Source organism: Cenococcum geophilum, assembly GCF_001692895.1.
Source record: "Cenococcum geophilum 1.58 unplaced genomic scaffold K441scaffold_56, whole genome shotgun sequence".
Taxonomy (NCBI): Eukaryota; Fungi; Ascomycota; class Dothideomycetes; order Gloniales; family Gloniaceae; genus Cenococcum; species Cenococcum geophilum.
The window spans coordinates 351246-375874 of NW_027137614.1; the positions used below are offsets into that span (position 1 = coordinate 351246).

The 24629-nt window shown below is 46.3% G+C and overlaps 7 protein-coding genes across 7 annotated transcripts; 2 read left to right on the forward strand and 5 right to left on the reverse strand.

Moving 5' to 3' along the window:
- Nucleotides 1-7540: 7540 nt before the first annotated feature.
- Nucleotides 7541-8646, reverse strand: K441DRAFT_667557 (uncharacterized protein). The gene has a single exon (XM_067649862.1). The coding sequence runs from the start codon at nt 8429-8431 to the stop codon at nt 7865-7867; it is 567 nt and encodes a 188-aa protein (XP_067498948.1). The 5' UTR covers nt 8432-8646; the 3' UTR covers nt 7541-7864.
- A 3110-nt stretch (nt 8647-11756) lies between these two features.
- Nucleotides 11757-13408, forward strand: K441DRAFT_277653 (glycosyltransferase family 32 protein). The gene is made up of 2 exons (XM_067640911.1): nt 11757-13173; nt 13348-13408. The coding sequence occupies exons 1-2, from the start codon at nt 12051-12053 to the stop codon at nt 13392-13394; spliced, it is 1170 nt and encodes a 389-aa protein (XP_067498949.1). The 5' UTR covers nt 11757-12050; the 3' UTR covers nt 13395-13408.
- K441DRAFT_277659 (uncharacterized protein) lies at nt 13305-14230 on the reverse strand. Its single transcript, XM_067640912.1, has one exon. The coding sequence runs from the start codon at nt 13893-13895 to the stop codon at nt 13422-13424; it is 474 nt and encodes a 157-aa protein (XP_067498950.1). The 5' UTR covers nt 13896-14230; the 3' UTR covers nt 13305-13421.
- A 1-nt stretch (nt 14231) lies between these two features.
- On the reverse strand, nt 14232-15188 carry K441DRAFT_699797 (uncharacterized protein). The gene has a single exon (XM_067653190.1). It carries the CDS (start codon nt 14968-14970, stop codon nt 14566-14568), a length of 405 nt encoding a protein of 134 aa, XP_067498951.1. The 5' UTR covers nt 14971-15188; the 3' UTR covers nt 14232-14565.
- Nucleotides 15189-16110: 922 nt separating this feature from the next.
- Nucleotides 16111-20490, reverse strand: K441DRAFT_667561 (WD40 repeat-like protein). The gene is made up of 2 exons (XM_067649863.1): nt 18505-20490; nt 16111-18450 (listed from the first exon to the last, which is right to left on the reverse strand). Exons 1-2 carry the CDS (start codon nt 20413-20415, stop codon nt 16408-16410), a joined length of 3954 nt encoding a protein of 1317 aa, XP_067498952.1. The 5' UTR covers nt 20416-20490; the 3' UTR covers nt 16111-16407.
- K441DRAFT_667563 (uncharacterized protein) lies at nt 20061-21648 on the reverse strand. Its single transcript, XM_067649864.1, has one exon. The coding sequence runs from the start codon at nt 21219-21221 to the stop codon at nt 20490-20492; it is 732 nt and encodes a 243-aa protein (XP_067498953.1). The 5' UTR covers nt 21222-21648; the 3' UTR covers nt 20061-20489.
- Nucleotides 21649-22475: 827 nt separating this feature from the next.
- K441DRAFT_583896 (Annexin) lies at nt 22476-24033 on the forward strand (the record flags this gene model as incomplete). The annotated part of the gene is made up of 2 exons (XM_067644520.1): nt 22476-22751; nt 22963-24033. Coding segments are annotated over 2 exons (1347 nt in total), but the record flags the coding sequence as incomplete, so codon positions are not given.
- Between the last annotated feature and the right edge of the window lie 596 nt (nt 24034-24629).

Genomic DNA, 24629 nt, shown 5'->3' on the forward strand with positions numbered 1-24629 from the left:
AGATGTCTTTTAATATCCTACCATTAGGACGGGATGAGGCAGTATTAGGTATACCTTAGTTATAGGAATATAATCCGAGGATTAATTGGATTACAGGTTAGGTTAATATTAAAGATACTTAATACCGCAAGATGTAATAATAAGCCAAGTTAGTATAGTACTAAGTAGGAGCAACCTATAAAGAAATAGAAAAAGGACTAAGTTATATACTAAAGAGATACCATAAGTACGGCAAGAAACTATGGTCACTAGGAAGTAAGAAGCTATTAAAACATATAGCATAGGACTATAAAATAGAGTTAGAACTAAGAATAAGTCTAAAGTTCTTTCCAATCTATAAGCTTACTAAAGAAGAAGGTAGAGCGTTAAAAGAGTTTATTTAGGAAAATCTATAAAAGGGATACATTAGACTATCACAGTTATTAGCGGGTTATCCAGTACTATTCGTACTAAAGAAAAATGGTAAACTAAGGCTATGTATCAACTATAGATAGTTAAATAGCATCACTAGAAAGAATAGGTATCCTTTACCCTTAATTAGCGAAATCTAAGACAGGATAGGTAATGCGCAAATCTTTATAAAAATAGATCTAAGATAGGCGTACCATTAGATCAGAATTAAGGAAGGCAATAAATAGAAGGCAGCCTTTAGGTTAAAGGAAGGACTATATAAACCATTAGTTATACAATTCGGGCTTATAAACATACTAGCAACGTTCTAAAAGCGTATTAACAATATATTAGGAGAACACTTAGATGAATTTATTATAGTATATCTTAATAATATTATTATCTACTTAATAACTAAGGAAGAACACGGGGAACACATTAAATAGGTCTTAAAGAGACTATAAGAAGAACAGATACCAGTAGCAATTAAGAAATGCGAGTTCTTCACTAGGAAGACCGATTTCATTGGATTTATTATTAAACTAGGCCAACTTAGTATAGATCTAAAGAAGATCAAGGCTATAGTAAATTAGTAGGAACTAGAGAATATTATATAGTTAAGATTATTTCTAGGGTTTTGCAATTACTATAGAAGGTTTATAGCGCAGTGGTTAAAGGATATTAAGCCACTTATAAGGTTAATAAAGAAAGAAGAACTATAGGCATAGGGAAAGAAGCAAAGAGAACTCTTTAAAAAAGTTAAAGAGTTGTTTACCTAGGAGCTAATTCTTAAGATCTATTAACTAGGACTAGAGACGGTTATAAAGACGGATATATTAGACTATATACTAGGGGCATACTTTATATAAAAGTATTAAGATAGATAGCACCCAGTAGTATACTACAGTCGAAAGATAACACTATTAGAGTTAAACTATAACATCTATAATAAGGAGTTATTAGATATAGTTACAGTATTAAAGAAATAAAGAGCATTCTTATAAGGTATAGAGAAACTATTTATAGTTAAAATAGATTATAAGAACCTAATAGGATTTTTAATAACGAAGGAACTCAACCAAAGACAGGTTAGATGGGCAGAGATGCTTACGGAATACTATTTTGAGATTTAGTATACCAAAGGTATAGACAATATAAGGGCAGATACTCTAAGCTATAAAGCTAAACTACAAAATAAGGAGAAGCTATTGGGGGCTTTATTACAAAAGGATATAGACAGATTAATTAGGTATAATTATCTAAGAATTATAGCAACTTAAGAAGATAACGAACTAGAGAAAGTCTACAAGATACTAGAAAGCTTTTAGGTATAAAAAATTCTAAAAGCATAACTAGAAGATCTACAGACGGATATATATAAAAATCAAGAAGCGAAGTATATCCTAAGAAGCATAGTAGAGTAGTTTATAGAAGACTTCTATAAGGGACTAACTTAAGGATATAATAGAGCTACGGGCTTAGTGTTAAGACTTTAGAAGGAGTACATCATTAACGGAATTTAGAGGATAGCTAGAAAAGTTATAAAGGAATATTTAGATTACTAAAGGAATAAATTAATAAGGTATAAGCTATATAGAGGGCTATAACCTATTAAAATACTAGAAAGACCATAGGAGGTTATATTATGGGACTTTATTATTAAGTTACTAAAATTAAAAGATTTTATTACCGGATAAGATTATAACGCAATTTTAGTAATAATAGATAAGCTTATAAAGTAGGGATACTTTATAGCATATACAGAAGAAATCTCAGCAGAAGATATCGCTAGAATCTACGTTAAAGAAGTATTTATAAGATATAGAGTACTAAGTAAGATTATATCGGATAGAGATCTAAGATTTATAGCAGCATTTTAGGAAGTATTCTTAGCGGAGCAAAGAGTTTAAGTAGTAACTTCCACCACATACCATCCGCAGACAGATGGTTAAATGGAAAGATTAAATTAAACGCTAGAGCAGTATCTAAGGCATTATGTTAATTATGCATAGAATAATTAGGTATTACTATTACTAGTTATATAGTTTATATACAATATAACACCCTAAGAAGGAATAGGTATATCACTATTTAAGGCAAATTACGGATATAAGCCAAAAACATCGTTATTACTATAGCAAGCAAAGAAAATAAGTAGTATAGCTAAAGAAAGAATAAAGACGTTAATAAATCTTTATATAAACCTTATGGAATTAGTAAAGAAAGTATAAGAGAGAATAAAAAAGTACTATAATGCTAAGAGATCTAAGGGACTAGATCTTAAGGAGGGAGATAAAGTATAGTTACTACACAAAAATTTTAAAAGTTGATGACTAAGTAAGAAGTTAGATTACGTTAAACTAGGACCTTTTAAAATTACGTAGAGGATTTTACCGGTTACATTTAAGTTAAACCTACTAGCTAAAATAAAGATCTACCCTATATAGCATATCGCAATACTAGAGCTAGTATATAGGAATATTAAGCCACCGGTCTATAAAACAGACATATATAGAGGATAAGAAGAAGATAAATAGCAAGTATTAAAGATCGTTAATTATAAGGATATTGACGACGAAATATAGTATAAGGTTAAGTAGATAGGCTATACTAAGACTACCTAGGAGCTACTAGAGAATTTAAAGAACGCTATAAGAAAGGTATAGGAGTATCGGAAGAGATTAGGTTAGGCAGTATTAATAAAAAAAGATCGCTAAAGAATAAGTCACCTAAGGGGGACCTAAGAAGAGTAGTTGCCGAACTACTTAGATCTATTTCCTTCTCTATTAGAGGAGAGTCTGTTCTTTTATTGCCTAGTTTCTATAAACCTTATTTTATAAGTTTCTACTCCTTAGAATGAACCTTCTTACGAACCTTCTTAAGACAAAGTAGATGAGTAGACGCCGCAATTTAAGTATTTAGAGCCTTCTATTCTGCGTCACGGGAACGTTTTAACTTAGTAAGGGCTTATAACAGTTTACTATCTAGCCACGCAGCAGCAGATTAAACATAAGACCCTAAGATAAATTAATTAGGGAACTAGACGACTATTAAAAGTAATAGGTCGCGTATATTTAATATTAGAAGTAGAGCGAACGTTATAGGACGAACGAACATTTGCTTTAGTATACTCTAAGCAAAAGGACAGTTATTATAAAGATAGGTTTGCTAATGCAATATAAACTAACCCCTCTTTTAAACAATAAGAATATAGAGACGGTATAATCTTACTAAGAGATAATATTACAGCAATAGTGCGAGCACGACGTTGGGCGTATGAAGAAGAAATTGCTTTAGGTATAATAAGCAATAATATTAACTAAATTAATTAGACGGATATTATACCTCTAGTAAACAACTTAGAGATGTTTTAAATCTTTAAGGATAAAGATAAAGAGGAGGGAGATGGTGTTATAGATACTTTAAGTACAATATTATAACTACTTAGAGAAGAGACGGAAGAAGCTAGTTGGTTAATTTAGGCATAGTCTAGGATGGAGCCGATAGAACTATGTAACAAGGAATAGTAACTAAGGTTATATAATGTGCTACGTATTAAATAAGAGGAATAAAAGGAACTCACATACCTTATATATAAGACGTATATTACGTATAAGAAGGATTTTATAGGAGTACAGTTGTGTATTTAAGGACCCTTAGTCCCTACCTAGATAGTTCCTTCCTTATAGTGATTCTCAGAATACAATTAGAGTTAATCTATTAGGCAACCACTCCACCAGTTATTATTACGTTATTGACTTTTGTACTTGCATTTCCTACATACTTAGCCCAATAACGAGCCTACCGTAGTTCTTGCTATAAGGTTCCGTTACAATAAGCGTAGAGTATAAAGTACTACTATATATATTACTTATTACTAAAGAAAGTCCTTATAATTATATATAGGAAGTTTAACCAGAGATGCTAAAGACCTAAAATAGGTAGTACCTAATAGTAGCTATTATATAAGAGCGCAGCCTCCGCCCGCTCCCGCTTATAGGCGTAAATAAGCTTTATAGTTTTCTAGTTACTATATACTAGATATAATTAGTTCTAAAAATTATTATTACAATTAAGCTATAGTTGCTCTAGGAAGATTATCTTAAGTATATAGTAGTTGCTATTTATAGAAGCCTTGCTCTCTATAATAGGGCCTAGGTTTATATAAGTTGTCTTTATAAATAGCAGAATATTAATCTCTGGCATACGCGGATATTTAAGCTTAGTATTAGATTTAAAAATACTATTTATAGTAGTAGGGTATGTGCTTTAAAGAATATCTATAATTATAAAAATTAATATCTAATTTTAAACGCTATTATATATGTTACCTAGCGCCTTAGTAATATCCTTAATCTAAAGCTATACCTAGTTATATAGTATACTTTAAAAAAGGCTACTAGGGGGAATATAAGATCTGTAGATAAGCTTTCCAGTAGTATAGAAATAAAAAACACTAGTATCTCTAATTAACTAATATTGCGTTCGCTTAAGGTAGTTAAAATTATTATATATAATATAGATATTATTAAAAGCGGATATTAATTAGAGGTAAGTCTTTAATAATATTAGCGCCAGTATATTTACCGCTGGTATTATAACTTTCCTTAAAGCGTTCGGCTAATTTTATCTTTTAATAATTAAGCGTTATATATCCGTTAATAACCCCTAGTCTATAAAGCAGTAATAAAACCTAACGCTTTATACCTATACCTTAAAGATAAAGACTAAGAAGCTAAGTAAAGTAGTTAGCGAAGCTTTAAACGCGGCCTAATAAAAGGATAGATATAAGAAGAATAACCCCCTCTAGGTGCGGATTTTATAATTTATTAGTTTTTAGCTGTACTAATAATCTTTCTATTAGCTAGTAGAGTAAAGGGGTATATTAGCTAATTACCTTATAGCTCTATAAGAGTTAAACGTCTTTAAACTTTAGATCTAACTTCTATAGGCTAAAAATAACTATCTTCTGCTAAAGATTACAAAGCTCTTTATAAAGGATATTTATAACCGCATTAACTAGTTCTAAATGGATATTTATAGTTTCTATAATCGTATTATAGATTTCCTTATTTCCTAAAAGGGTAGCAATAAGCCTCTTTGCCCTCTTCTTTTTAGCCTTTTTTTTATTACACCTTATCTATTTTTACGCCTTCTTTTTTATTAGTATTAAGCTATAGCTATACTAAAGAAAGGTTACTAAAGGACTATTGCTAGTCCCATAAATGCTCTAAAATAACTCTAACCTTTTTTTCCTTTATTACTAGGCGCGATATCCGCTTAGCAAATACTCCGGTTAATATTTAAATAGGCGTCCGCCGGTTAACTAATATTATATTTATAGAGGGGGTAGGCAATTTAATTATTAATATATTACCCATTCGGCGGCGCTTTTTGCTTAACATTGTAGGGGCTAATAGGGTAGATATATTAATCGATTATAGAGCTGCTTCTGCGGATTAATTTAACGGTATTTCTAAGATAATAGCTGTTATAGGAGGGTAGATTAATTTTGTTAAAGAAGGTAACTGCTCTATATATAAAACAAGTCGCATCGCTTAAGAAACCTTAGAAAAGTCTCTCAGACCATAGAATCAACTTTTTAACAAAAAAGGTTAGCGATATCCGCTTGCGGATATACGTATGTCCGCTAATTGATTCTATGGTCTGAGCTTGCTGAGGTAACCTTGGCGCGCTTGCAGGCAGAGGAGCATTTAAAAGATTTGGCCAGCTCAGAAGAATCACCACACATTTTCGTCTTTAGGAAAGATAGGTCACCAATATATAAGTGATGAGGAGACTGGTACTGCCGGCACATCCAATATACCAAGGTCTTGATTGACGCGAGGCCCAGAAGTGGCGGACAGGATTCGGAAGATAACACTTAGCAGTAGCTTTACTGTCCGAATCTTCTGCTAAGTTTAATTCTACTAGTATAAATAAATCTGTGCCTTAAAGCCTTTTATTAGCGTTCTTTATATGCCTTTGCGCCTCCCTGCCTCTAGCCTATATCTATATCTCTACGTCTCTACGTCTCTACGTCTCTATATCTCTACGTCTCTATATCCCTACGTCTCTATATCCCTACGTCTCTATATCCCTACGTTACTATCTAATAAGATATGTAAAGAAACACCTAAAGAGATATGAGTAGATATAGACAGAGTTAAAAGAAAAGCAGGAGGTAGGGGGAGGAGAAGTAGAGAAGGAAGTAAAAAGGGATAGCCTAGATAGAAAGGTAGATCTGGGTGAATAGTACTTAAGCTTTAACGTTTTCTTTTTAGCCACCCCTTTAACTATAACCTCTGTCTCTGTGCCTCTGCAACTCTCTACCTCTGCCGGTGTCTCCGTTGGTGTCTATTCTCGTGTCTATGCTCGTGTCTTTACTTGTGTTTCTGGTTGTGTCTCCGCTCGCTTGCGTCTCTACTTACATCTTTCTTATATAAAAGTATAGCTCTTCTTATTTATAAGTCTTTGGTGGGTGATGTTTGAGATTGTCCCGCAACCATGTTGCGATAAATTACTGGTCCAGGCCCGATATTGCGCTTTTAAACCGTTTTGTTGGTACGCACGACAGAGTTTTACTCGATACCGTTTAGGGAAATCCGGGGAAGACAGAATATGCTACTCTGCAAGAATTTCTTCCTTACACCATCTAGACCCATAGGGGAAAGTGTTGACCGGACAATTCAGAATGAGAACTCTGTCGATTGAAGCTGGCTCTAGAAGCTCTCTAAATATATTAGGTAGGTGCAGGCAACGGAAACGGATATAGGTGGTAAGTAGCAGGATGGTGAGTCATAGGGCGGTAGACACCAAAGACAGTAGTAAGACGGCGGTAAGGAAATCCGATTCAGGCCAACAGAAGGAGAGTAGCGTAGCTATAGTAATAGCCAGCTAGGCAAAGTTGGAATTACGTCTTAATGCTCTGGTTGGTTTTATCGTAGATATAGCGGAAGAAGTATGAGTACTTGACGCAAGAAACTCAGAGAAAATATGATACTGATTGGCGATCTGATGGAATCTGAATGGAAAAATATAGAATGCATGGACTGGCGGCTGGTGTATCTCGTGACTGGTCGGGACATGACGTGGAGCTTGGGGGCACGCGGCGAAGCACCGAAGCGCTCGTGATGTTCATCTGAAGTATGTGAAACGTAGTCTATGAGCAGTGAAAAGGCTACTCAAATGACAGTGCCATAGATGTATAAGTAATTGACTGGAACCAATCGTTACCATGTAATATTGGCCGACTGTAACATTATCAACGCCGTTCGAAAATCCCCAACTGTCTGGTGAGAAATGCGAACCCACATAGCCCAGGATCGTGAACCTAGTCTTGCTGCTCGATAGAAACGACCACTCTCGAAATATTCCCTCGAGAGCGCACCAACCAAGCACAGCTCTAATCCATGAGAGAAAGAACTCCTCAATACGTATTCCTTGAGATATCAACTGGTCTTCCCAACCGCCCTCAAACTCCTTCCGGCCCTTTCCTGCTCTCCTCCGTATCACGGTACGGCGCGACGTCCTGATACGGGGTGGCATCCTCCACCAAACTCACATACCCCTCCCTCGCACTCCCGTGCTTATGCATCCCATGCCTACACTCGGCGCAATCCCGCGTATGCCTAACCACCCTTTCGACGTCCCTTAGCACAAAATACACATGGATCCCGAGGTTCAGCATCTGCGGCACCGTGCTATACGTGCCTAACATGACCTGCCCACCGTCCTGGTGCTTCGGCACATTGACCCACGCGTAGATTAGGAAAATCAAATTCAGCACAGCGATACTGAAGTCCAGGGTCAGGACATTGGTGTGGGAGAACGAGATCGCGGACCCGCCGTAACTGATTGTGCTGGGGTGGAGGAGGGCCAGCCCAAGGATGGCGGAGCAGAAGAGCGGGATTATACCGACCGCGGGAAAGGCACAGTGAGTTACTATGCTGTGAATTAGGGCGAGGGTGGCTCCGGGGGCGAAGCTGACGATGGTGAGAGTGCGGAGAGGTTGGAAGGTGAGGGAGGGATTGGATTGCATGGCTCTTGAGCCGATGAGAATTTAGGAGATGGAGTGAGAGAAGACCATGTAAAGGGAGATTAGAGTTGAGTGGGCTCTGATTTTCTAGATTCTTGGAACTTTGGAATTACGTGGATGTAGACAAACGAGACTGGGAATTTGAAAAGCGACTACCCTTTGTGTTTTAAAGTATTGCTAAGTTTAGAGATCGTCCTGCGGAGGCAACAGCACAAGGCTTAGTCCCCTGGAAATTGGATGATCGAATCCTTCGGGGCTATGCGGCAGGGTTTCCGAGGGCGGAGCCTCTACCAATGCTTTGTCAGATGCTCCTTGCATGGTTCTTGAAACGCCTCCTAATGAAGACAACTTGAATCTCGGGGAAGAGAGCTTGCAGTATTGTATTGTGCACGACCAGTTTCACCCTCCCAACTAGCCTCGTTATAACAGCTCGCCTCACCACAACTTAATCCAATACGCAAATATATCTATCTACGCTATAAAAATTTAAACGCATCTATTATAATTCTAGGGATATAGTTATATAATATTTATAATTATTGTGGTGGCCGGTCGTGGCGACTAGTTGGGGTAACGATCAGAGTTACAAAAACTAGAGCTATTGCGGTAGTATGCGGCTTGCTAGCTTTATTGCATTAAGTTTAATTATGGTAAGGCGAGCTTTCCTAACGAGGGTGAATTTCAATTCTTGGTTTGGGGTGAAGCTAGTCGTGCACAAAGCTGTATAAGGGATGGAGAATGCAAGACGCTTGCATGGTGTTTTGCCGCTAAAGACCCAAGCTTTGTAAGACGTACTAGTCTCATATTGATGTGTGACTCCATACTCTATCTGCCCTTCTGACCCATAAAACAACAAGTACCCAAGAGCCTGTGAGTCAATGGGAAAAAGGAGTAGCTAGTGTCCAGTACATATAGGGGACCTGCGCTCGGAGAATATTGTTCCTGTAGTTGGCCTATTTACTAGTTCTTTTGGAGTTGTACCTATTAATAAGTATGGCAGAATATCAACGAACGGCATATATCCGCAGCGTTAGGATTGATCATGAAACTTTCGAGGGCTAGCATTGGAGAATTCCGCCTAGATATCCAACGTGTATACGCTATGCAATGAAGCGCAACTACCGGTTCATTCTCGGGGCCTCCAACGATATCGATCGGCGCACGCTACAATATCTACTTGATCCGCCGAAGCTCTGGGAGCCCGAGCCACCACAGATTGACCGTAGTCATGTAACTCTCTATTTTTCTAAAGGACTCCGCAATGTCTTGTTCTTCCTTGGTAACACAGCGATATCTAGAGGAAGAGAAAATTAGCTGGAATATAGCTGGCGAGGACGTCGAATCGCTGGACGAGATTTTACTTGAGAAAGGCGGCAATCTTATCTCCGGAATCTTGGCAGAGGACTCCTCTCGCGACCACTTCTCTAATATTTGTGATGGGCAGAAGTAGCCAGAAAGAGGAAAAAGTAGACATAAGTCTCATGCATTTGCGCGATCGGTAACAGGGACACTTGTTGACGGCGGGCAGCGGGCAGAGATTGAGGGGGAAACGTTGGGAGGATTGCAGAGTGGGAGGCGTCGCAAACGGTGGGATACATGCCCACAGGGTGGAGAGAACCACAGCAACGGAAACAAGCTGTGAACATGCTGTCTGTGCTTCCGGAGCGTTCAACGCTCGAGCACAAGGGTGTCGGAGTTGGTGGGGAAAGACCTATCAGCCAGGAGTACATGGCGATCGCACCGAGCCAATCCATGCTCTTCAAGTTGCCGTGCGCCGCAACAACCGGAGTATCCTTAAACTATAACACGGGGAAAATATAGCTTAAAGGAGGCAAGCTCGACATGAAAGACAGGAGCTTCGGGAGGCAATCTGCATCTTCAGCAAGAATGTAGTGCCAGAAAGTTAAAGAAGTGTATATATCATATGCGTGTCGGATATCGGTAGATTGTCATGCGGATCAGATGAAAATCGGTTGTGATGCTTTCCCTTTCCATCACCAAGACCGACCTCCCGGGGTTTTGGGAGCGAAGACTGACGTCGTAGGACTACGGCCGAATCACAATACCGCAGCGCTGGTAGTATAAGTACGAGAGGACTCGATGCTGGCCGGCAAAATTCCCTCGGAGGAGCAGAGGAGTAATCTGATGACGGGCTTTCGTCTGGATGCGTGCTATGAGATACACATACGTACCTACTTACTCGTATTGTATTGGGGGCGCTGAAGCTTGCTCGTTGAAGCTTGCTCGCTAGGCACCAGAGGGTGGAGCTCGTGGTGTCAGAGGGCTCTGCTGACAGGTGACGCATATTTAAGACAAGTGATCGCCTTCGGATGAATTATGTGAAGCCTGATTCGTCGAATGAACTTGAGCGATGGAGGCTTCACGCAGCGAATGGCATGGATCATATGCTGCAATGTGTGCTAAAAATTGCGGATGTCGCCATGGCAAGCTGCCGTGGCTAGGCCGGAAAAAGCCACGGGCCAACACGAGGCGGAATTGTGCGCTTTTGCGGGCGGAGATATTGTATTGTGGGTGGGCCCTGTCTATTTGCAGCCACGGTAGGAGGCTGCCTGAGCGCCAAATAGGAGGCATGCAAGGGACAAGCGACGGGATGCGGGCTGTCAGAACTTTGGGAAGACAGAAGACGACCCCCCTGCTGCGGAAGCCTTAATGCTTGAATGCTTGATTGAAATACTTTTTTTTAACGCGGTTTGGTTGAGACACTCGTCTGTGGTACGCAGTGCTGCATGCGTAACGAGACGCAGCGAATCAGCGACCCGGCCAGAGTCCCCAAGCCAGATCTGGTGGCGTCTCGCTCCCTTTTGCTTCGGCGTTGCGCAACAACGCGTGGCCCTTGTCTGGTCTGGTCGTAGCTGGAACCGCTTTGGTTGATGGCTGAGTGAGATTCTGAGAGAGCCTCTCTCGGGTCAGCGCTTCGAAAAGACTCAGCCGCAAAGAATGCTCCAAGCAATACTGTAAGTGAAGCTGGAGCCTGCGGACTTCGTGGAGAATATACCACCGTGGATCGTCGCATGTTCAATTCCAAAGCCGGGAGGCTAGCAGAGATCGACCCACCTGTAACGCTAGCTCCGCCGACTATGGGCTACTGATACGAGGCGAAAGCATTCCAGAAACGACAACGAACTTTTTGGAGGCCGACGTTTCCGTAACCCTTCTGCTGTGAAGAGGCCGCTTCATCCTCCTCCAAGCTGTTTTAACCCTCCGCGACTTCTCGACGTCTTCACGGCGCTCCAATTGCTCATTTCCACAGCCCACCGCGGTCGTTCAGCTATCGCTTCCTTCAGCCTCTTTTGAAACCCTTGGCTGTCAGACCCTGACATTGCGGCTGTCGATAACACGCAGTCTGAGCGTCACCCGAGAGTTGACCCTTCCTGCAGCGCTAGACAGACAGCCCGCCTTTCTAATGTACCTAGCAAGGGCCTTCAGCAAGATTTGCCTACGCCGATAGTCATTTTGCTATCTTGCAAATTCGGATCCCCACCAAAACAATCACTACTTATCATCCTCCCCTTCATCCGCCTCCTAGAAAACTTCCGGCCACGCCCAGTCTCTTGCTCCCCAGTCTCCATCCCTCTCCGCAGCTAGCCCACACCTAGTCAAAATGCTCACCTTTCGACGGGCCCTGGTCATCTCCGCCGCCGTTCTCACACTCCTTTTCATCTTTCGATCATCACATTCATCACCTACCCAGCCTAAGGCCCTAACAGCAGACTCACTAGTCCACCCCGAACCTATCTCCAAAACCAATGCTGAGCAGCCCGCCAGACAAGAGACAACAGACCCGCCGAAAGCCAAACCTAAAGAAAATGGAGCATGGAAAGGAGCAGGGAGTGCTCAGATAAACTCCAAGAAACCCAAGACCCAAATATCCCTCGATGACGTCCGCAAACGACCGCTCCGCGACCAGCTCGAATATCAATTCCCCTACGATGTCGACACCAAGTTCCCTGCCTACATCTGGCAGACATGGAAGTATACACCTGCGTCCGGTGAGTTCGAGGAGGTTTTCCGCGAGGCGGAGGCCAGCTGGACGATTCTCCATCCTACATTCGTACACGAAGTGATCACGGACACCGTCGCCGTGCACCTGATGCGTCATCTGTACGCTTCGGTGCCGGAGGTGCTGGAGGCGTACAATGCGCTGCCCCTACCCGTCCTGAAAGCCGACTTTTTTCGCTATCTCATCTTGCTGGCAAGAGGAGGAATATACTCGGATATCGACACTGCAGCTTTGAAGTCGGCAACGGACTGGGTGCCTACGGATGTGCCGCGGACTTCATATGGCCTTGTCATTGGCATTGAGGCTGATCCGGACCGTGAGGACTGGGCTCAATGGTATTCGAGGCGGATCCAGTTCTGCCAATGGACGATCCAGGCGAAGCCGGGACACCCGGCCCTGCGAAATATTGTTGCCAACATCACGGAGGAGACACTTAAGCGAAAGGCTGAAGGACGGCTAACGAAAGATACAAAAAATATTATTGAGTTCACTGGTCCTGCGCTGTGGACGGACATCATTTTCTCATTCTTCAACGACCCAGAATATTTCGACATGAGCACAAGCAAGGGTAACATTACATGGGAGCAATTCACCAACATTAAGGCCGCTAAGAAAGCTGGCGATGTTATCGTTCTGCCCATCACCAGCTTTAGCCCCGGCGTGCGGCAGATGGGTGCTGGCGAGGATGATGACCCGATGGCTTTCGTGAAACACAATTTTGAAGGTACGTATCCCTGATGCCTCTGTACAACACCCTTCTGTCCCCGCTTTATGTACTCAACGGCTTGTTACACATGACTGCATCTAGCTGCGTCAACCCTTGGCGTACTCCAACGCCCCCTCGACCCCCGTCCCCAGCTAGTTCCGAGTAAGGATGCTAACCTCTCTACTTGCACAGGTACCTGGAAACCGGAAGCAGAGCGACACATTGGCGAGGTCATCTAAATCGACTCTCAAGTAACACAATGACCCTTAGCGGACCTGCCTTTTCGACCGACCCCTCACCACTAAACCCTCAGACCGATCGATTGGATAAGCGACGAGAAACACCCTTGTGTACATCTGTATTTCTCTCACCATCGCCTTCTTGCATTTTCGAGCGAGCGAGCGCGCACTGGCATTCACACTCAAGCGGGATAACAAAAACAACGGGAAAAAACACGGAAAAGCAATTCCTTCGCAAACTTTATAGAATGGAGCTTTCGGCCGGGGAGGATCACTCCACAGCCTTGTCCTGGGGATAGGTTGGGCATTTTCAACGCGGGCGAGGGGAGGGGAAAGAAAGTAGCGGAGGCAGTTTGGGTTAGGATATATGGCAAAACGGCGCGGTATTCCCGGGTTCAAGTGCTGAATCGGGGCCTTTTGTCTGTTGGTTCGGTTCTTTGGTTGGGCGGCGCTGGGGAGTTTTTCTGCACTTGTTTTATTGCTTGTTAGGATTAGTGGCATAGAGGGTACGATATGAGTATATAGTGCTTGCAGGAACGATCTATGATATGCTCATTGACTGAGCTCATTGGTTTTGAAATGCGCTTCTCTCGTTGCAGGTTTGCAATACTATCATAGAGTGAAGAGGGCTATATGCTGCCCGAGCTGATTTCGTGTCTCGCTGATCCGGCGTACCGTGCATGTACGGAGTATCCGCCAAACAGTGAACCCGCAGGAGTAAAGCAACATAGCGCGAAAGACGACGCTATCCCCTCTACGCCTTGGAGATATGAAAAGAAGATACAAATCCGAAAATACAAATTCCAGGATCCTACAACGCCAGGGCCGCAGAGCCAGCTCCGTGTCGGCAAGGAGAGTTTCAAATAAAATATAAAATAAAATATACGAATAATGTCCGCGATAGGGGAATAAGCCCCAATCTTACTCCGGATAATATCCACATAAGATCGGGTTTCGAAACTTCAGGGCTCTCTCTCTCTGTGTGTGTACGAAACTCGTAACTCGTAACTCGTAAATCTTAAATTCTAAGAATACCCAGCTTTCGCACCCTCATTCTCTCCCGTCCATTCATCTTACACTCTTACACTCTAACCCCCTACATTCCGCGTTCCCCACACCCCCCCTCTCTCTCGTGTCCCCTAACCTCCAAAAAAAAACATCGCCAAGCACCTCATCTCCTCTGCCCCGTCAGCGCATTCAAGAAGGTATCCCAAATCAGCACGATGGTGTCGCCAACACTCGGCCTCCGCTCGTGCTCGTAGCGGCTGCTGCTGCTGCTGTTACGGTGACCGCTGCCGCCGCCGCCGCCGCCGCCGCCGCTCGAGTGGCGCGAGTAGTGCGAGTGGCGCGAGTAGTGCGAGTGGCGCGATCCCGGGCGGTTGTGGTCGGAGTGCGAGCGGTGCGAGCGGTGCGAGTCGTAGGAGCGGCGCGTCGGCGTCTGCGAGGCTGGCGCCGTGCTGAGAGGTTGCGCGTGCTGTTGCGGGGTGCTGGGGGCGTAGGGGGAGGATTGGGCGGATGGTGGTGGGGGGAAGTAGGATTGTTGTTGTTGTTGAGGTGGTGAGTAGTGGGATGTCATGGTTTGGGATGTTGTGCGACGGGGTGGTTGTGATGATGGTGAATGGACGATTGATTAGATGGGTCTATGTGTGTGTGGATGTATGGACGCTTTCTGCTAAATTTCCGAGAAACTGTAGTAGTTATTGTAGAAGGCTGTGATATAAGGACCTGGGCCTGATATCTTTCTAGCAGGCCGGGGTCGAGATATCACGGAAGTGATTTGCGCGGGATGGTGTTGGTACCGAATCTGGAGGATCAGCAGCACTGAAGCAGGTTAATTTCTCAGCAACGTGTACGAGCAATGTGTATGGGCAGCCTGGTACATCCCATGGCAATATATAAAAGGCAACGTTTGCCTTCAACCACTATGAAGATTGGTTCCGTCAGCCTTGGTGGTCACGGTGGTCTTGTGCTTGTGAAGAATGACGTCGAAGGGTCGGCATCTCCCGTTTAGGCAGGAGACGAAGAGCCAAGAGTCGGTGTAGGCTGATAGGGCGGGTTGCCTGGTCGGTCAATCAGATAAACTCGCACGTACAGGCGTATTGCTCCTTATCCAACAAATTCTCCAACAATCGTCTCTACAACCTATTATGCAATATACATATCTGCGCGCATAGGCCTTGCTAGCAGGAACACCTCGATCGAATTAAGCTACAATAGAGTTAAATTATATGTAAAATCTAAGCTTTATTACCATAATACTAAGTTGCAATTAATTGATTAATCCACGGCTCCATTGTGCCAAGACTTGATTGAATCTAGAGCTTGGTAAAAGGAGCGCCTTTCTCAACGGCGCATGGGATAGGGTGGCTTGCTGCAGTACTGTAATCTATTACTTTGCGATATAGTACCAAGTCGCTAGCCCTTTCTAAAAGACTTTGCTTAATAATAACACCTATCAAGCCACAGCTATAGCCCACAAGGGTGTAGTCGGGTGCCCTCCCTGATAGCGTGATCGAGGTGTTCGTCCGCTTCCCTTAAGACCGAAGTATGGCAAATCTTAAGCTTAAAGGTATTTCTATTACTAGCCACCTTGTCACTGATCTAGAGAACTCTAGAAGCCTCGCCGTAAGCGGTGTCAAATTACCCAACTATGTATTCTCGCTTACCCCTGGACCCCTCTATAAAATAGAGATATAATAAAAAATATTAAATTCTATGGCTTCCACTATGCCAGAATCAGGCTAGACTAAGTACCTTTTCTCTTCCTTCGAGCGCCCACCGGTGCATTGTTTCGGTCTCTTCATACTCGCCCTGGCTCGCCAACACCGAACCAAGGTCGTCAACGCTGGTGGGCGTAAAGGGGTATTCTTAACCCATTTATCACGAAGACTCTAGAACATTTGGCAAGCTTAAGGAAAAGATATAAATTCATGGGGACCCCTAAGGCCCTTAAGATATAATAGATTTATAAGGTATTAAAACGAATACCTACATATGAATGCTCCCAAGAATCTTAAGAGTCGTCGACCTTAAAGTTGCATAACCATACCTTTCCGGATCCAACGCCGATGCCGATCGTCTTCCCCGACATGGCCGAACATGACGGCCGATACTCTGAGGGTAGCCACACTAAATTCTCTGAATTATATGTTATCCACGCTCCGTCTGAACTTAAAGCCCCGCCTTGGTATTGAGGATTTTGAGGATCTGTTACACTAGGTATTATATTTAAAGCTGATGATGCATTGATAGCAATAATACCAATTTCAGTGTAAAGATATAAGCCGGTGGTATCAACTGATATGTTATAAAGTGCTTTGCCAACACTGAGTGTCTGTAGGCACTCGCCACTGCTTGTATCCCAGATCTTGACCGTCTTGTCGCCCGACCCCGACGCGAGCCATGTCGAATCGTGTGAGAAGGCGACCGACATGACCCAATCGCTATGGCCCTTGAGCGTCTGCAGGCACTCGCCACTGCTTGTATCCCAGATCTTGACCGTCTTGTCGTGCGACGCCGACGCGAGCCGTGTCGAATCGTGTGAGAAGGCGACCGACCTGACCCAATCTCCGTGGCCCTCGAGCGTCTGCAGGCACTCGCCACCGCTTGCATCCCAGATCTTGACCGTCTTGTCGTCCGACGCCGACGCGAGCCGTGTCGAATCGTGTGAGAAGGCGACCGAGTTGACACAACTTCTATGGCCCTTGAGCGTCTGCAGACACTTACCACTGCTTGCATCCCAGATCTTGACCGTGTTGTCGCCCGCCGACGTGAGCCATGTCGAATCGTGTGAGAAGGCGACCGAGTTGACCCAATGTCTATGGCCCTTGAGCGTCTGCAGGCACTCGCCACTGCTTGCATCCCAAATCTTAACCGTGTTGTCGTTTGACCCCGACGCGAGCCGTGTCGAATCGTGTGAGAAGGCGACCGAGCTGACCCAATTGCTATGGCCCTCGAGCGTCTGCAGGCACTCGCCACTGCTTGCATCCCAGATCTTGACTGTCTTGTCGCCCGATGCCGACGCGAGCCGTGTCGAATCGTGTGAGAAGGCGACCGAGCTGACCCAATTGCTATGGCCCTCGAGCGTCCGCAGGCACTCGCCACTGCTCGCGTCCCAGATCTTGACCGTGTTGTCGCTCGACGCCGACGCGAGCCGTGTCGAATTGTGTGAGAAGGCGACCAAATCGCTATGGCCCTCGAGCGTCTGCAGACACTCGCCACTGCTTGCATTCCAGATCTTAACCGTCTTGTCGCTCGACGCCGACGCGAGCCGTGTCGAATCGTGTGAGAAGACGACCGACCTGACCGTATCGCTATGGCCCTCGAGCGTCTGCAGGCACTCGCCACTGCTTGCATCCCAAATCTTGACCGTGTCGTCGCCCGACGCCGACGCGAGCCGTGTCGAATCGTGTGAGAAGGCGACCGAGTTGACCCAATCTCTACGGCCCTCGAGCGTCTGCAGGCACTCGCCACTGCTTGCATCCCAAATCTTGACCGTGTTGTCGCTCGACGCCGACGCGAGCCGTGTCGAATCGTGTGAGAAGGCGACCGAGTTGACCCCATTGCTATGGCCCTTGAGCGTCTGCAGGCACTCGCCGCTGCTTGCATCCCAGATCTTGACCGTGTTGTCGCCCGACGCCGACGCGAGCCGTGTCGAATCGTGTGAGAAGGCGACCGACCTGACCCAACCGCTATAGCCCTTGAGCGTCTGCAGGCACTCGCCACTGCTTGCATCCCAGATCTTGACCGTGTTGTCGCGCGACGCCGACGCGAGCCGTGTCGAATCGTGTGAGAAGGCGACCGAATTGACTCCACTTCTATGGCCCTCGAGCGTCTGCAGGCACGCACTCCATTTATCTCCCATAGCCGGCTTTATCGTGATCCATTTCGGCTCTTCCTCCTTAAAAAGACCCCTTATTAGGCTGCGGGTAGGACTAAACATGAGTGCAGACGCATATGCCTGAAGAGGACTGTTCTCTATTGCCCGCTTATGATACATAATAAGTCGGCGCGCATCTTGAACTAGCTCAATTAATGGGAATGTATCTACTCTTCCCTAAAGTCATAAGCATGAACCATATATAGATAGCATCGCTGGTCTAATAATTACCTGGATTAAAGCCTCCAGTTTCGCCATTGAAAGCACCCCCTCCAACATGCTTCTGCAAAGGCTAAGAGCCTCAAGCCAGTAAAGGTATTTTTTTCTTATAAATATATCGACTATGCCTCCATCCTGCAGGTCGACCTTATAACCCGCACAAGAGTTGGAATTCCAGTCATAGAGGTGATCAACCCAATAGATACACGAGTAGCGTGACACCGCTAATGGGTCTGGATCTGGTTGTTTAACCTGCTCAATAGGATATCCTAACGCACGTAAGTTGTAGATGTCTCGTCGTAGCGCCCTGGATATAACCTGGAGCGATCTCGAGAAGATTACGTAGTGAGCCTCTCCCCTTCCAGACGGGAAGATTTCATCGAATGCCTTTATGAGCAAGTAGTCCTTCGCGGACTGATGTACAAAATAGATGGTACCTTCTCGAATAGTAAGGAACGAACCACAAAGGCTAATGATCTCCCCTAACGACTCTAGATCATCCGACATATCCTCAAGTATCTCAACAAGAGATGTCAGTTCTTTCAGCGTGATGGGTTGGTATACAATCGCGATCAAGGCAAGTATCCGCTTGCAGATATCAGCATTACCCGAGTTGCATATTTGCTCCACCATTCGCTCGTAAAGAGAATTAAGTCCAGGTGGAAACGCGTTCAGCTTTGCGCGGGTCTCCCATCGTTGGATCTTCTCAAGGTTTTGACAGACCAAGGCCACCCAGAGGAAAGTGTTATTTGCATTTGAGGACAGATGGTTTAGCACGGCGTCTCGCGTTTTGTCATCGTATTTCTTTCGCTGCGCTAGCTGAAGTACTTTATGCTGGATGTATATGCTGACAGCCGTAGAAACAGACTCTGCGTTTAGCTCGAGGCACAGCCTCACCTTATGTCCGGCTCTTTCTAGCCGTTCCTCGATGTCGGGCCAGTTGCGGCTAGAGACGATCCACTTGACACGAGATACAGACGACTTCTGGGCGATGAAGTCTAACAGTTTCGGCAAGTCTGCTACGCATTCGTCGAGCGCATCGATGATCAAGTAGGTGCTGTTCAAGCTCGGGTCTTGCAGAATGCTTGTGAAGATCTCGGACAAGGCAACCCAGGCATTCGCATCCTCGAAGAGAGTTTTGCCTGCGTGATCGTACTTCTTCCGTATATGCGAGATGAGCGATGGCTGCTGATCGACAAGCAAGTACACCAGACCTCGCAGCACAGCCGTGGCGTTGTTAATTCGAGTGTCAGTGGCCTGGCAGAAGAAGTAGGACAGAAGATCCGTGTTGGCCATCGACTTCTTCAGCTCGTTGACAATACCACAGAGCAGCATGGTCTTACCCTTGCCGGGATCGCCCTTGATCCATAGCAGTCGGCTCTGCCGGTCGTTGCGCCATTGTTGGAAGTCGGAGTTTTGGAGGATCCAGTAGTACGAGTCCCCCAGCAAGCCACCCTTGGTTTCCTCAATACGCTTCTTGTCATCACGGGGATCGGTTAGGCGTAAGTGTTGAATGCATTCCTTGTCTTCTTTCTCCATTTGAAACGAAACCTGTTTCTGCAGGAGGCAGTAGATATCCTGAAGCAGCCTCGATTCCTGGTTCTTCGCAACGTCGAGAAGCTGTTCCAGGCGGAGGCTGATTTGCTGGGCAGTGTATGCATATGAATCTTGCCGGACAGCATTCTCCGCAACCTCGACGTTCTGCAGGCTCCCATTCCAGTCGTCCAGCTTAATCGTATCGCGAAGGAAGACGATGAACCGGTTTCGGTAGCAGGAGCTGACGCTCTTTATCAGATACAAGAGCAGCGCCTGATAGAGGTCGATGACTCGCTGCTTAAGTTCGCCTCGGACCCCGGCGGACGTCTCAACGTCAACAGTATTCTCCTTGAGCAGGAGGATCGAGAGTTCGCAGTACCACTTCATTCTGGAGATGACGTGGACGATGCCATCACGATTTGCCTTCGTCTCGGTGGTCGGGTTTACGAATACCTTGCACGTTAGCATAGCCTTTGCAACCGAGTAGACAGACCTACTTGCATGGCAAAGCAGACACCCGCCCAGGCCAGAGCAGCTTGTGGTATCGTCCCGAGAGCAGAGCCGATTAGGTCCTTTAGCGAGAGAAGGCCTTGCAGGGCGGCGCCGACGGTTTGCTTCTTTTCGCTCTCCCATTCGGTCTTTTTCAGACCAGCTTGTACAAGCCATTCCATCTGCGACCATCTCTTGTCTTTGTCTGTTTGATCAATCGAATTTTCGTCCATTTGCGATCCTTCTGGGCTCGAATCATCCTTCTCGAATTCCCGTGATAAGATCCTCTCGTATGCATCGACCAGCTTGGGCTCCTTCTGTTTAAGTCCGTCGTATGCTTCATTCCAAAGGCGTTCCGAGATGTTCGGTGCGGGAGACGTCGTGGAGAAGGTAGGTTGAGTAGTAGACGTCGGGACTTGTGAGGTGGCGGGAGGGGGGAGAACTGGCGACCGCGGGGGTACAGGTTGGTGGACAGAAGACGCTGGTCCGGCAGCGTCTTGGGGAGAATTAAGATTGACATTCGTTGGCGGTGTAGGAATGTAGGAGATGTCAGCCGAACAAGTCTCCGTGACGGTTGTCGATTGTGATGTCGACGAGGTAGGCCTCGAGTTAACGTCGTGTTTGCTCTTAGACTTCTTGGAGTCCTTCGCTTTACGGTCTCTGTGGTGAATTCCCAGTCGGGAGAAGAACGATTTTGGAGGCATGGCTTCCACGAGCACAATCGAAAATGTAACGGCACTGACAAGAGCAGCGACTAAACATGCTCGAGGTCGGTCGGCGGGTGTAGTCGATGGTTATCGAGGCTGGAGGCCTGCGGCCGGTCGGCGCTGGCCAATTGAAATCTACGACTGCGTGGCGCCGCCATCCGGTGCGCATCTAAAGGTAAAGCAAGCACTATTGATATAGGTAAGCAATGCTACAATTACAAGATGAGCCTGTTCGTGAACCGAGCAGTTTTGACACCTTGATCACGCTAGCAGGGAGGGCGGCCGACCCGCCTTGTGATGACGACAGAAGGTGTGCTGTAGCTGTAGCTTGACAGGTATTATTATTAAGCAAAGTCTTTTAGAAAAGGCCAATAACTTAGTATAATACCATAAAGTAATAGATTATTATAATACTACAACAGGCAGAGACTAGCAGGTACCTAGCTTTTAGACTGTTGTATGCGCTTAACTAAGTTCGGTAAGGCTATTAGTAAGAGCTAGGGCCGACTTTTTAAAAGGACGTGTTTAGGCGGAAGCTAACTTCGCTAGCCAATATATTAGGACGACTCTCAACGCCCTGGTCTTGGCTGCCAATGGGCTGGAGGGCTAGAGGGCTTGCATCGTGAAAGTGTTGTGGTGTGCTGCGGGCGTGCTCCAGTCACCAAGAGAGAGAAAGCCACACGCGAACCCGATCTTCACGCAAGGCTGCACGAGTGGGCAATATTTAAATCCACCGCTGCTTAGCCTTTCTGCCTTTCCTACACTGAGGCGGGCCAAGAGAGGGCCCCTATTCGCTCAGGGACGATCTCCAAACTTCATGCAAAAGTCACCAGCCAACCCAATGGTGCACCGCCTCGTCCGCGTCTTCGCGCTTTTCCTTAGTGGGGCGATGATGGCAGCGGCATAGCCCCGCGCGTTTGCCTCCCGCTCTCACTAATCGACATCCCACCCTCTCTATTTTTCTCTGAAGGAAGAGAAGTACCACCACTTCAACTTGTTGCCTTCTTCCTCCAACAGCCCCGCCGTTCGTTGATCGCCTTTGGATAGCCTGAAGCTCATTCCAACCTCACTGCTCCCCAACTCTCGTTTCCCTGTATTTTCTCAACATGTCGTATTACCCGCCCCCAGGACAGCAGGGCGGTTACCCCCCATACCAAGGCCGTAAGAACAACCTTGTCTACTTCGAGTTCAATGCCCAGTCTCATTCCCCTTGGCAGCTGAACTGACAATTGCGATACAAAAGAATCCTCTCAGCCCGGTTACGGCCAGTACCCCCCACCATCAAACTCTCCATACCCGCCACAGCAGCCATACAGCCAACCTCCACCAATGCAAAACCAGGGATACCCGCCTCCAGGAGGCTACCCACCTCAGCAGGGTGGCTACGGAGCTCCTCCACCGCAGGGCGGTTATGGTGCTCCACCTCCGCAGCAGGGCTACAGTCAGCCCCCATATGGCCAACAGCCGCCCTCACAAGGATATCCCCCACAGCAGCCTTATGACGCCCCTCCGCCAGGCCAGTATGGCGTTCCTCCACCTCAGCAGGGCTATCGAGCTCCTCCTCCTGTAGGTCTTTCCAATCAGTCGCACTTGAATGGTTCTCTTGGGACGATTGCGCATCCTCAACTGTTCATTTACAAACACAGGGGGGCTCCCAAAAACTAGCCGACTTGGCATAAGCCAGGACACAGCTAACTGAACTTTGATAAAGGGTCAATATGGTGCTCCACCACCTCAGGCATACGGTGCTCCCTTGCCTCAACCATACGGTGCTCCCTCACCTCAACCATACGGTGCTCCCTCACCTCAACCATATGGCGCTCCCTATGGCGCTCCCACCCAGCCGACGCCTCCCTCTCTAGGCTACATTCCAAATCAAACTGCCCAGTTTGACGTGTCTCACGATGTCGAGGGTCTCCACAAAGCCATGAAAGGCTTCGGCACCAACGAAAAAGAGCTCATCCGGATACTATCCAAGCCAGACCCCGTGATAATGGCAACCATCCGCACGCAATACAGCCAGCGTTTCATGAAAAACCTCGTCAACGACCTCGTCAGCGAAACCAGCGGCTACTTCAAGGACGGCCTCGTCGCGCTCGTGCGCGGCCCGCTAACCCAAGACGCATACCAGCTCTACAACGCGATGAAGGGCATGGGCACCAAGGAAGTGGTGCTCAACGACGTGCTGCTCTGCCGCAGCAACGCCGACATCAACGCCATCAAGGCCGAATACCAGCACCTCTTCAAGCGCAGCCTGGAGAGCGACCTGCGCGGGGACCTGTCGGCGGCGACGGAGCAGATGTTCGTGATGGTGGCGTCGGCGCGGCGCAACGAGGACAGCGCGCCCGTGATTCCGCAGCAGATCGACGCCGACGTCGCGGAGCTGCAGCGCGCCGTCGGCGGCGCGATGAGCAAGGACTCCGTGCACGCGTGCCAGATCCTGACGTCGCGCTCCGATGCCCAGCTGCGCGCCATCGCGCAGACGTACCACCAGAAGTTTTCAAAGTCCCTCGAGAGCGTCGTCAAGGGCCGCTTCTCCGGCCACATGGAGGACGCCCTGCTGCTCATCCTCGCCCGCGCGACCAACCGCGCTCAGAGCGATGCGGAGCAGCTCGAGGCTGCTATGGCCGGGATGGGCACCAAGGATGAGTTGCTGGTTAATCGCGTCGTTAGGGTGCATTGGAATCGCCAGTATTGCCAGCAGGTTAAGGCGGCGTATAAGTCCAAGTATCGGCGCGATTTGGCGACGAGGATTAAGGGCGAGACCAGAGGCGATTATGAGAGGCTGATGGTTGCTTGTATTGAGTGAAGTCAATCGATCAATTAACTGATCAATTGATCATTCAGCTTCATCAGAGCATCTTTGAGGGATAGACGGACTCGTGTTCTTTGTTTAGAAAATGGTGAGGCTGGGTTTTGTGTGGTTTCCTCCTTTTGCAGATGTTATGATTGTTTTTTTATTTTTGCTATTATTACTGAGGCGGTTGGGTGAACGATGCTGCGGCGGCGGCGGACTTTGAGAGGTGGCCAATACGTTTGATGTCTGTGATGAGTCTTCTTGAGTTACCTTCGTGTGACGGTCTGATACTTAGAGATTACCCAATCAAGTTTTGCTCGCGCATATGTCATTCTTTTGGTTTGCGGCCTGTGGTTTATTAACAGGTTTGGACGAGCGGATGGGATGTGGCTGAAAGATTGATGCGCCGAATACGTCTTGGATGGCGTTGGGTCACGGTAAGTAGGTTTTGCCAGGACGTATTCCATGTGCTGCAGGGAAAGGCGTCCACACGAGGATCCATCTGTTGAGTTCTCACCATGCCATGCGAGTTGTATGAACACCTGAAGCCCTTCATAACTTATAATATAGTAGATCTTTATATTTCTTCAAAGTATCTGAAGCTATTC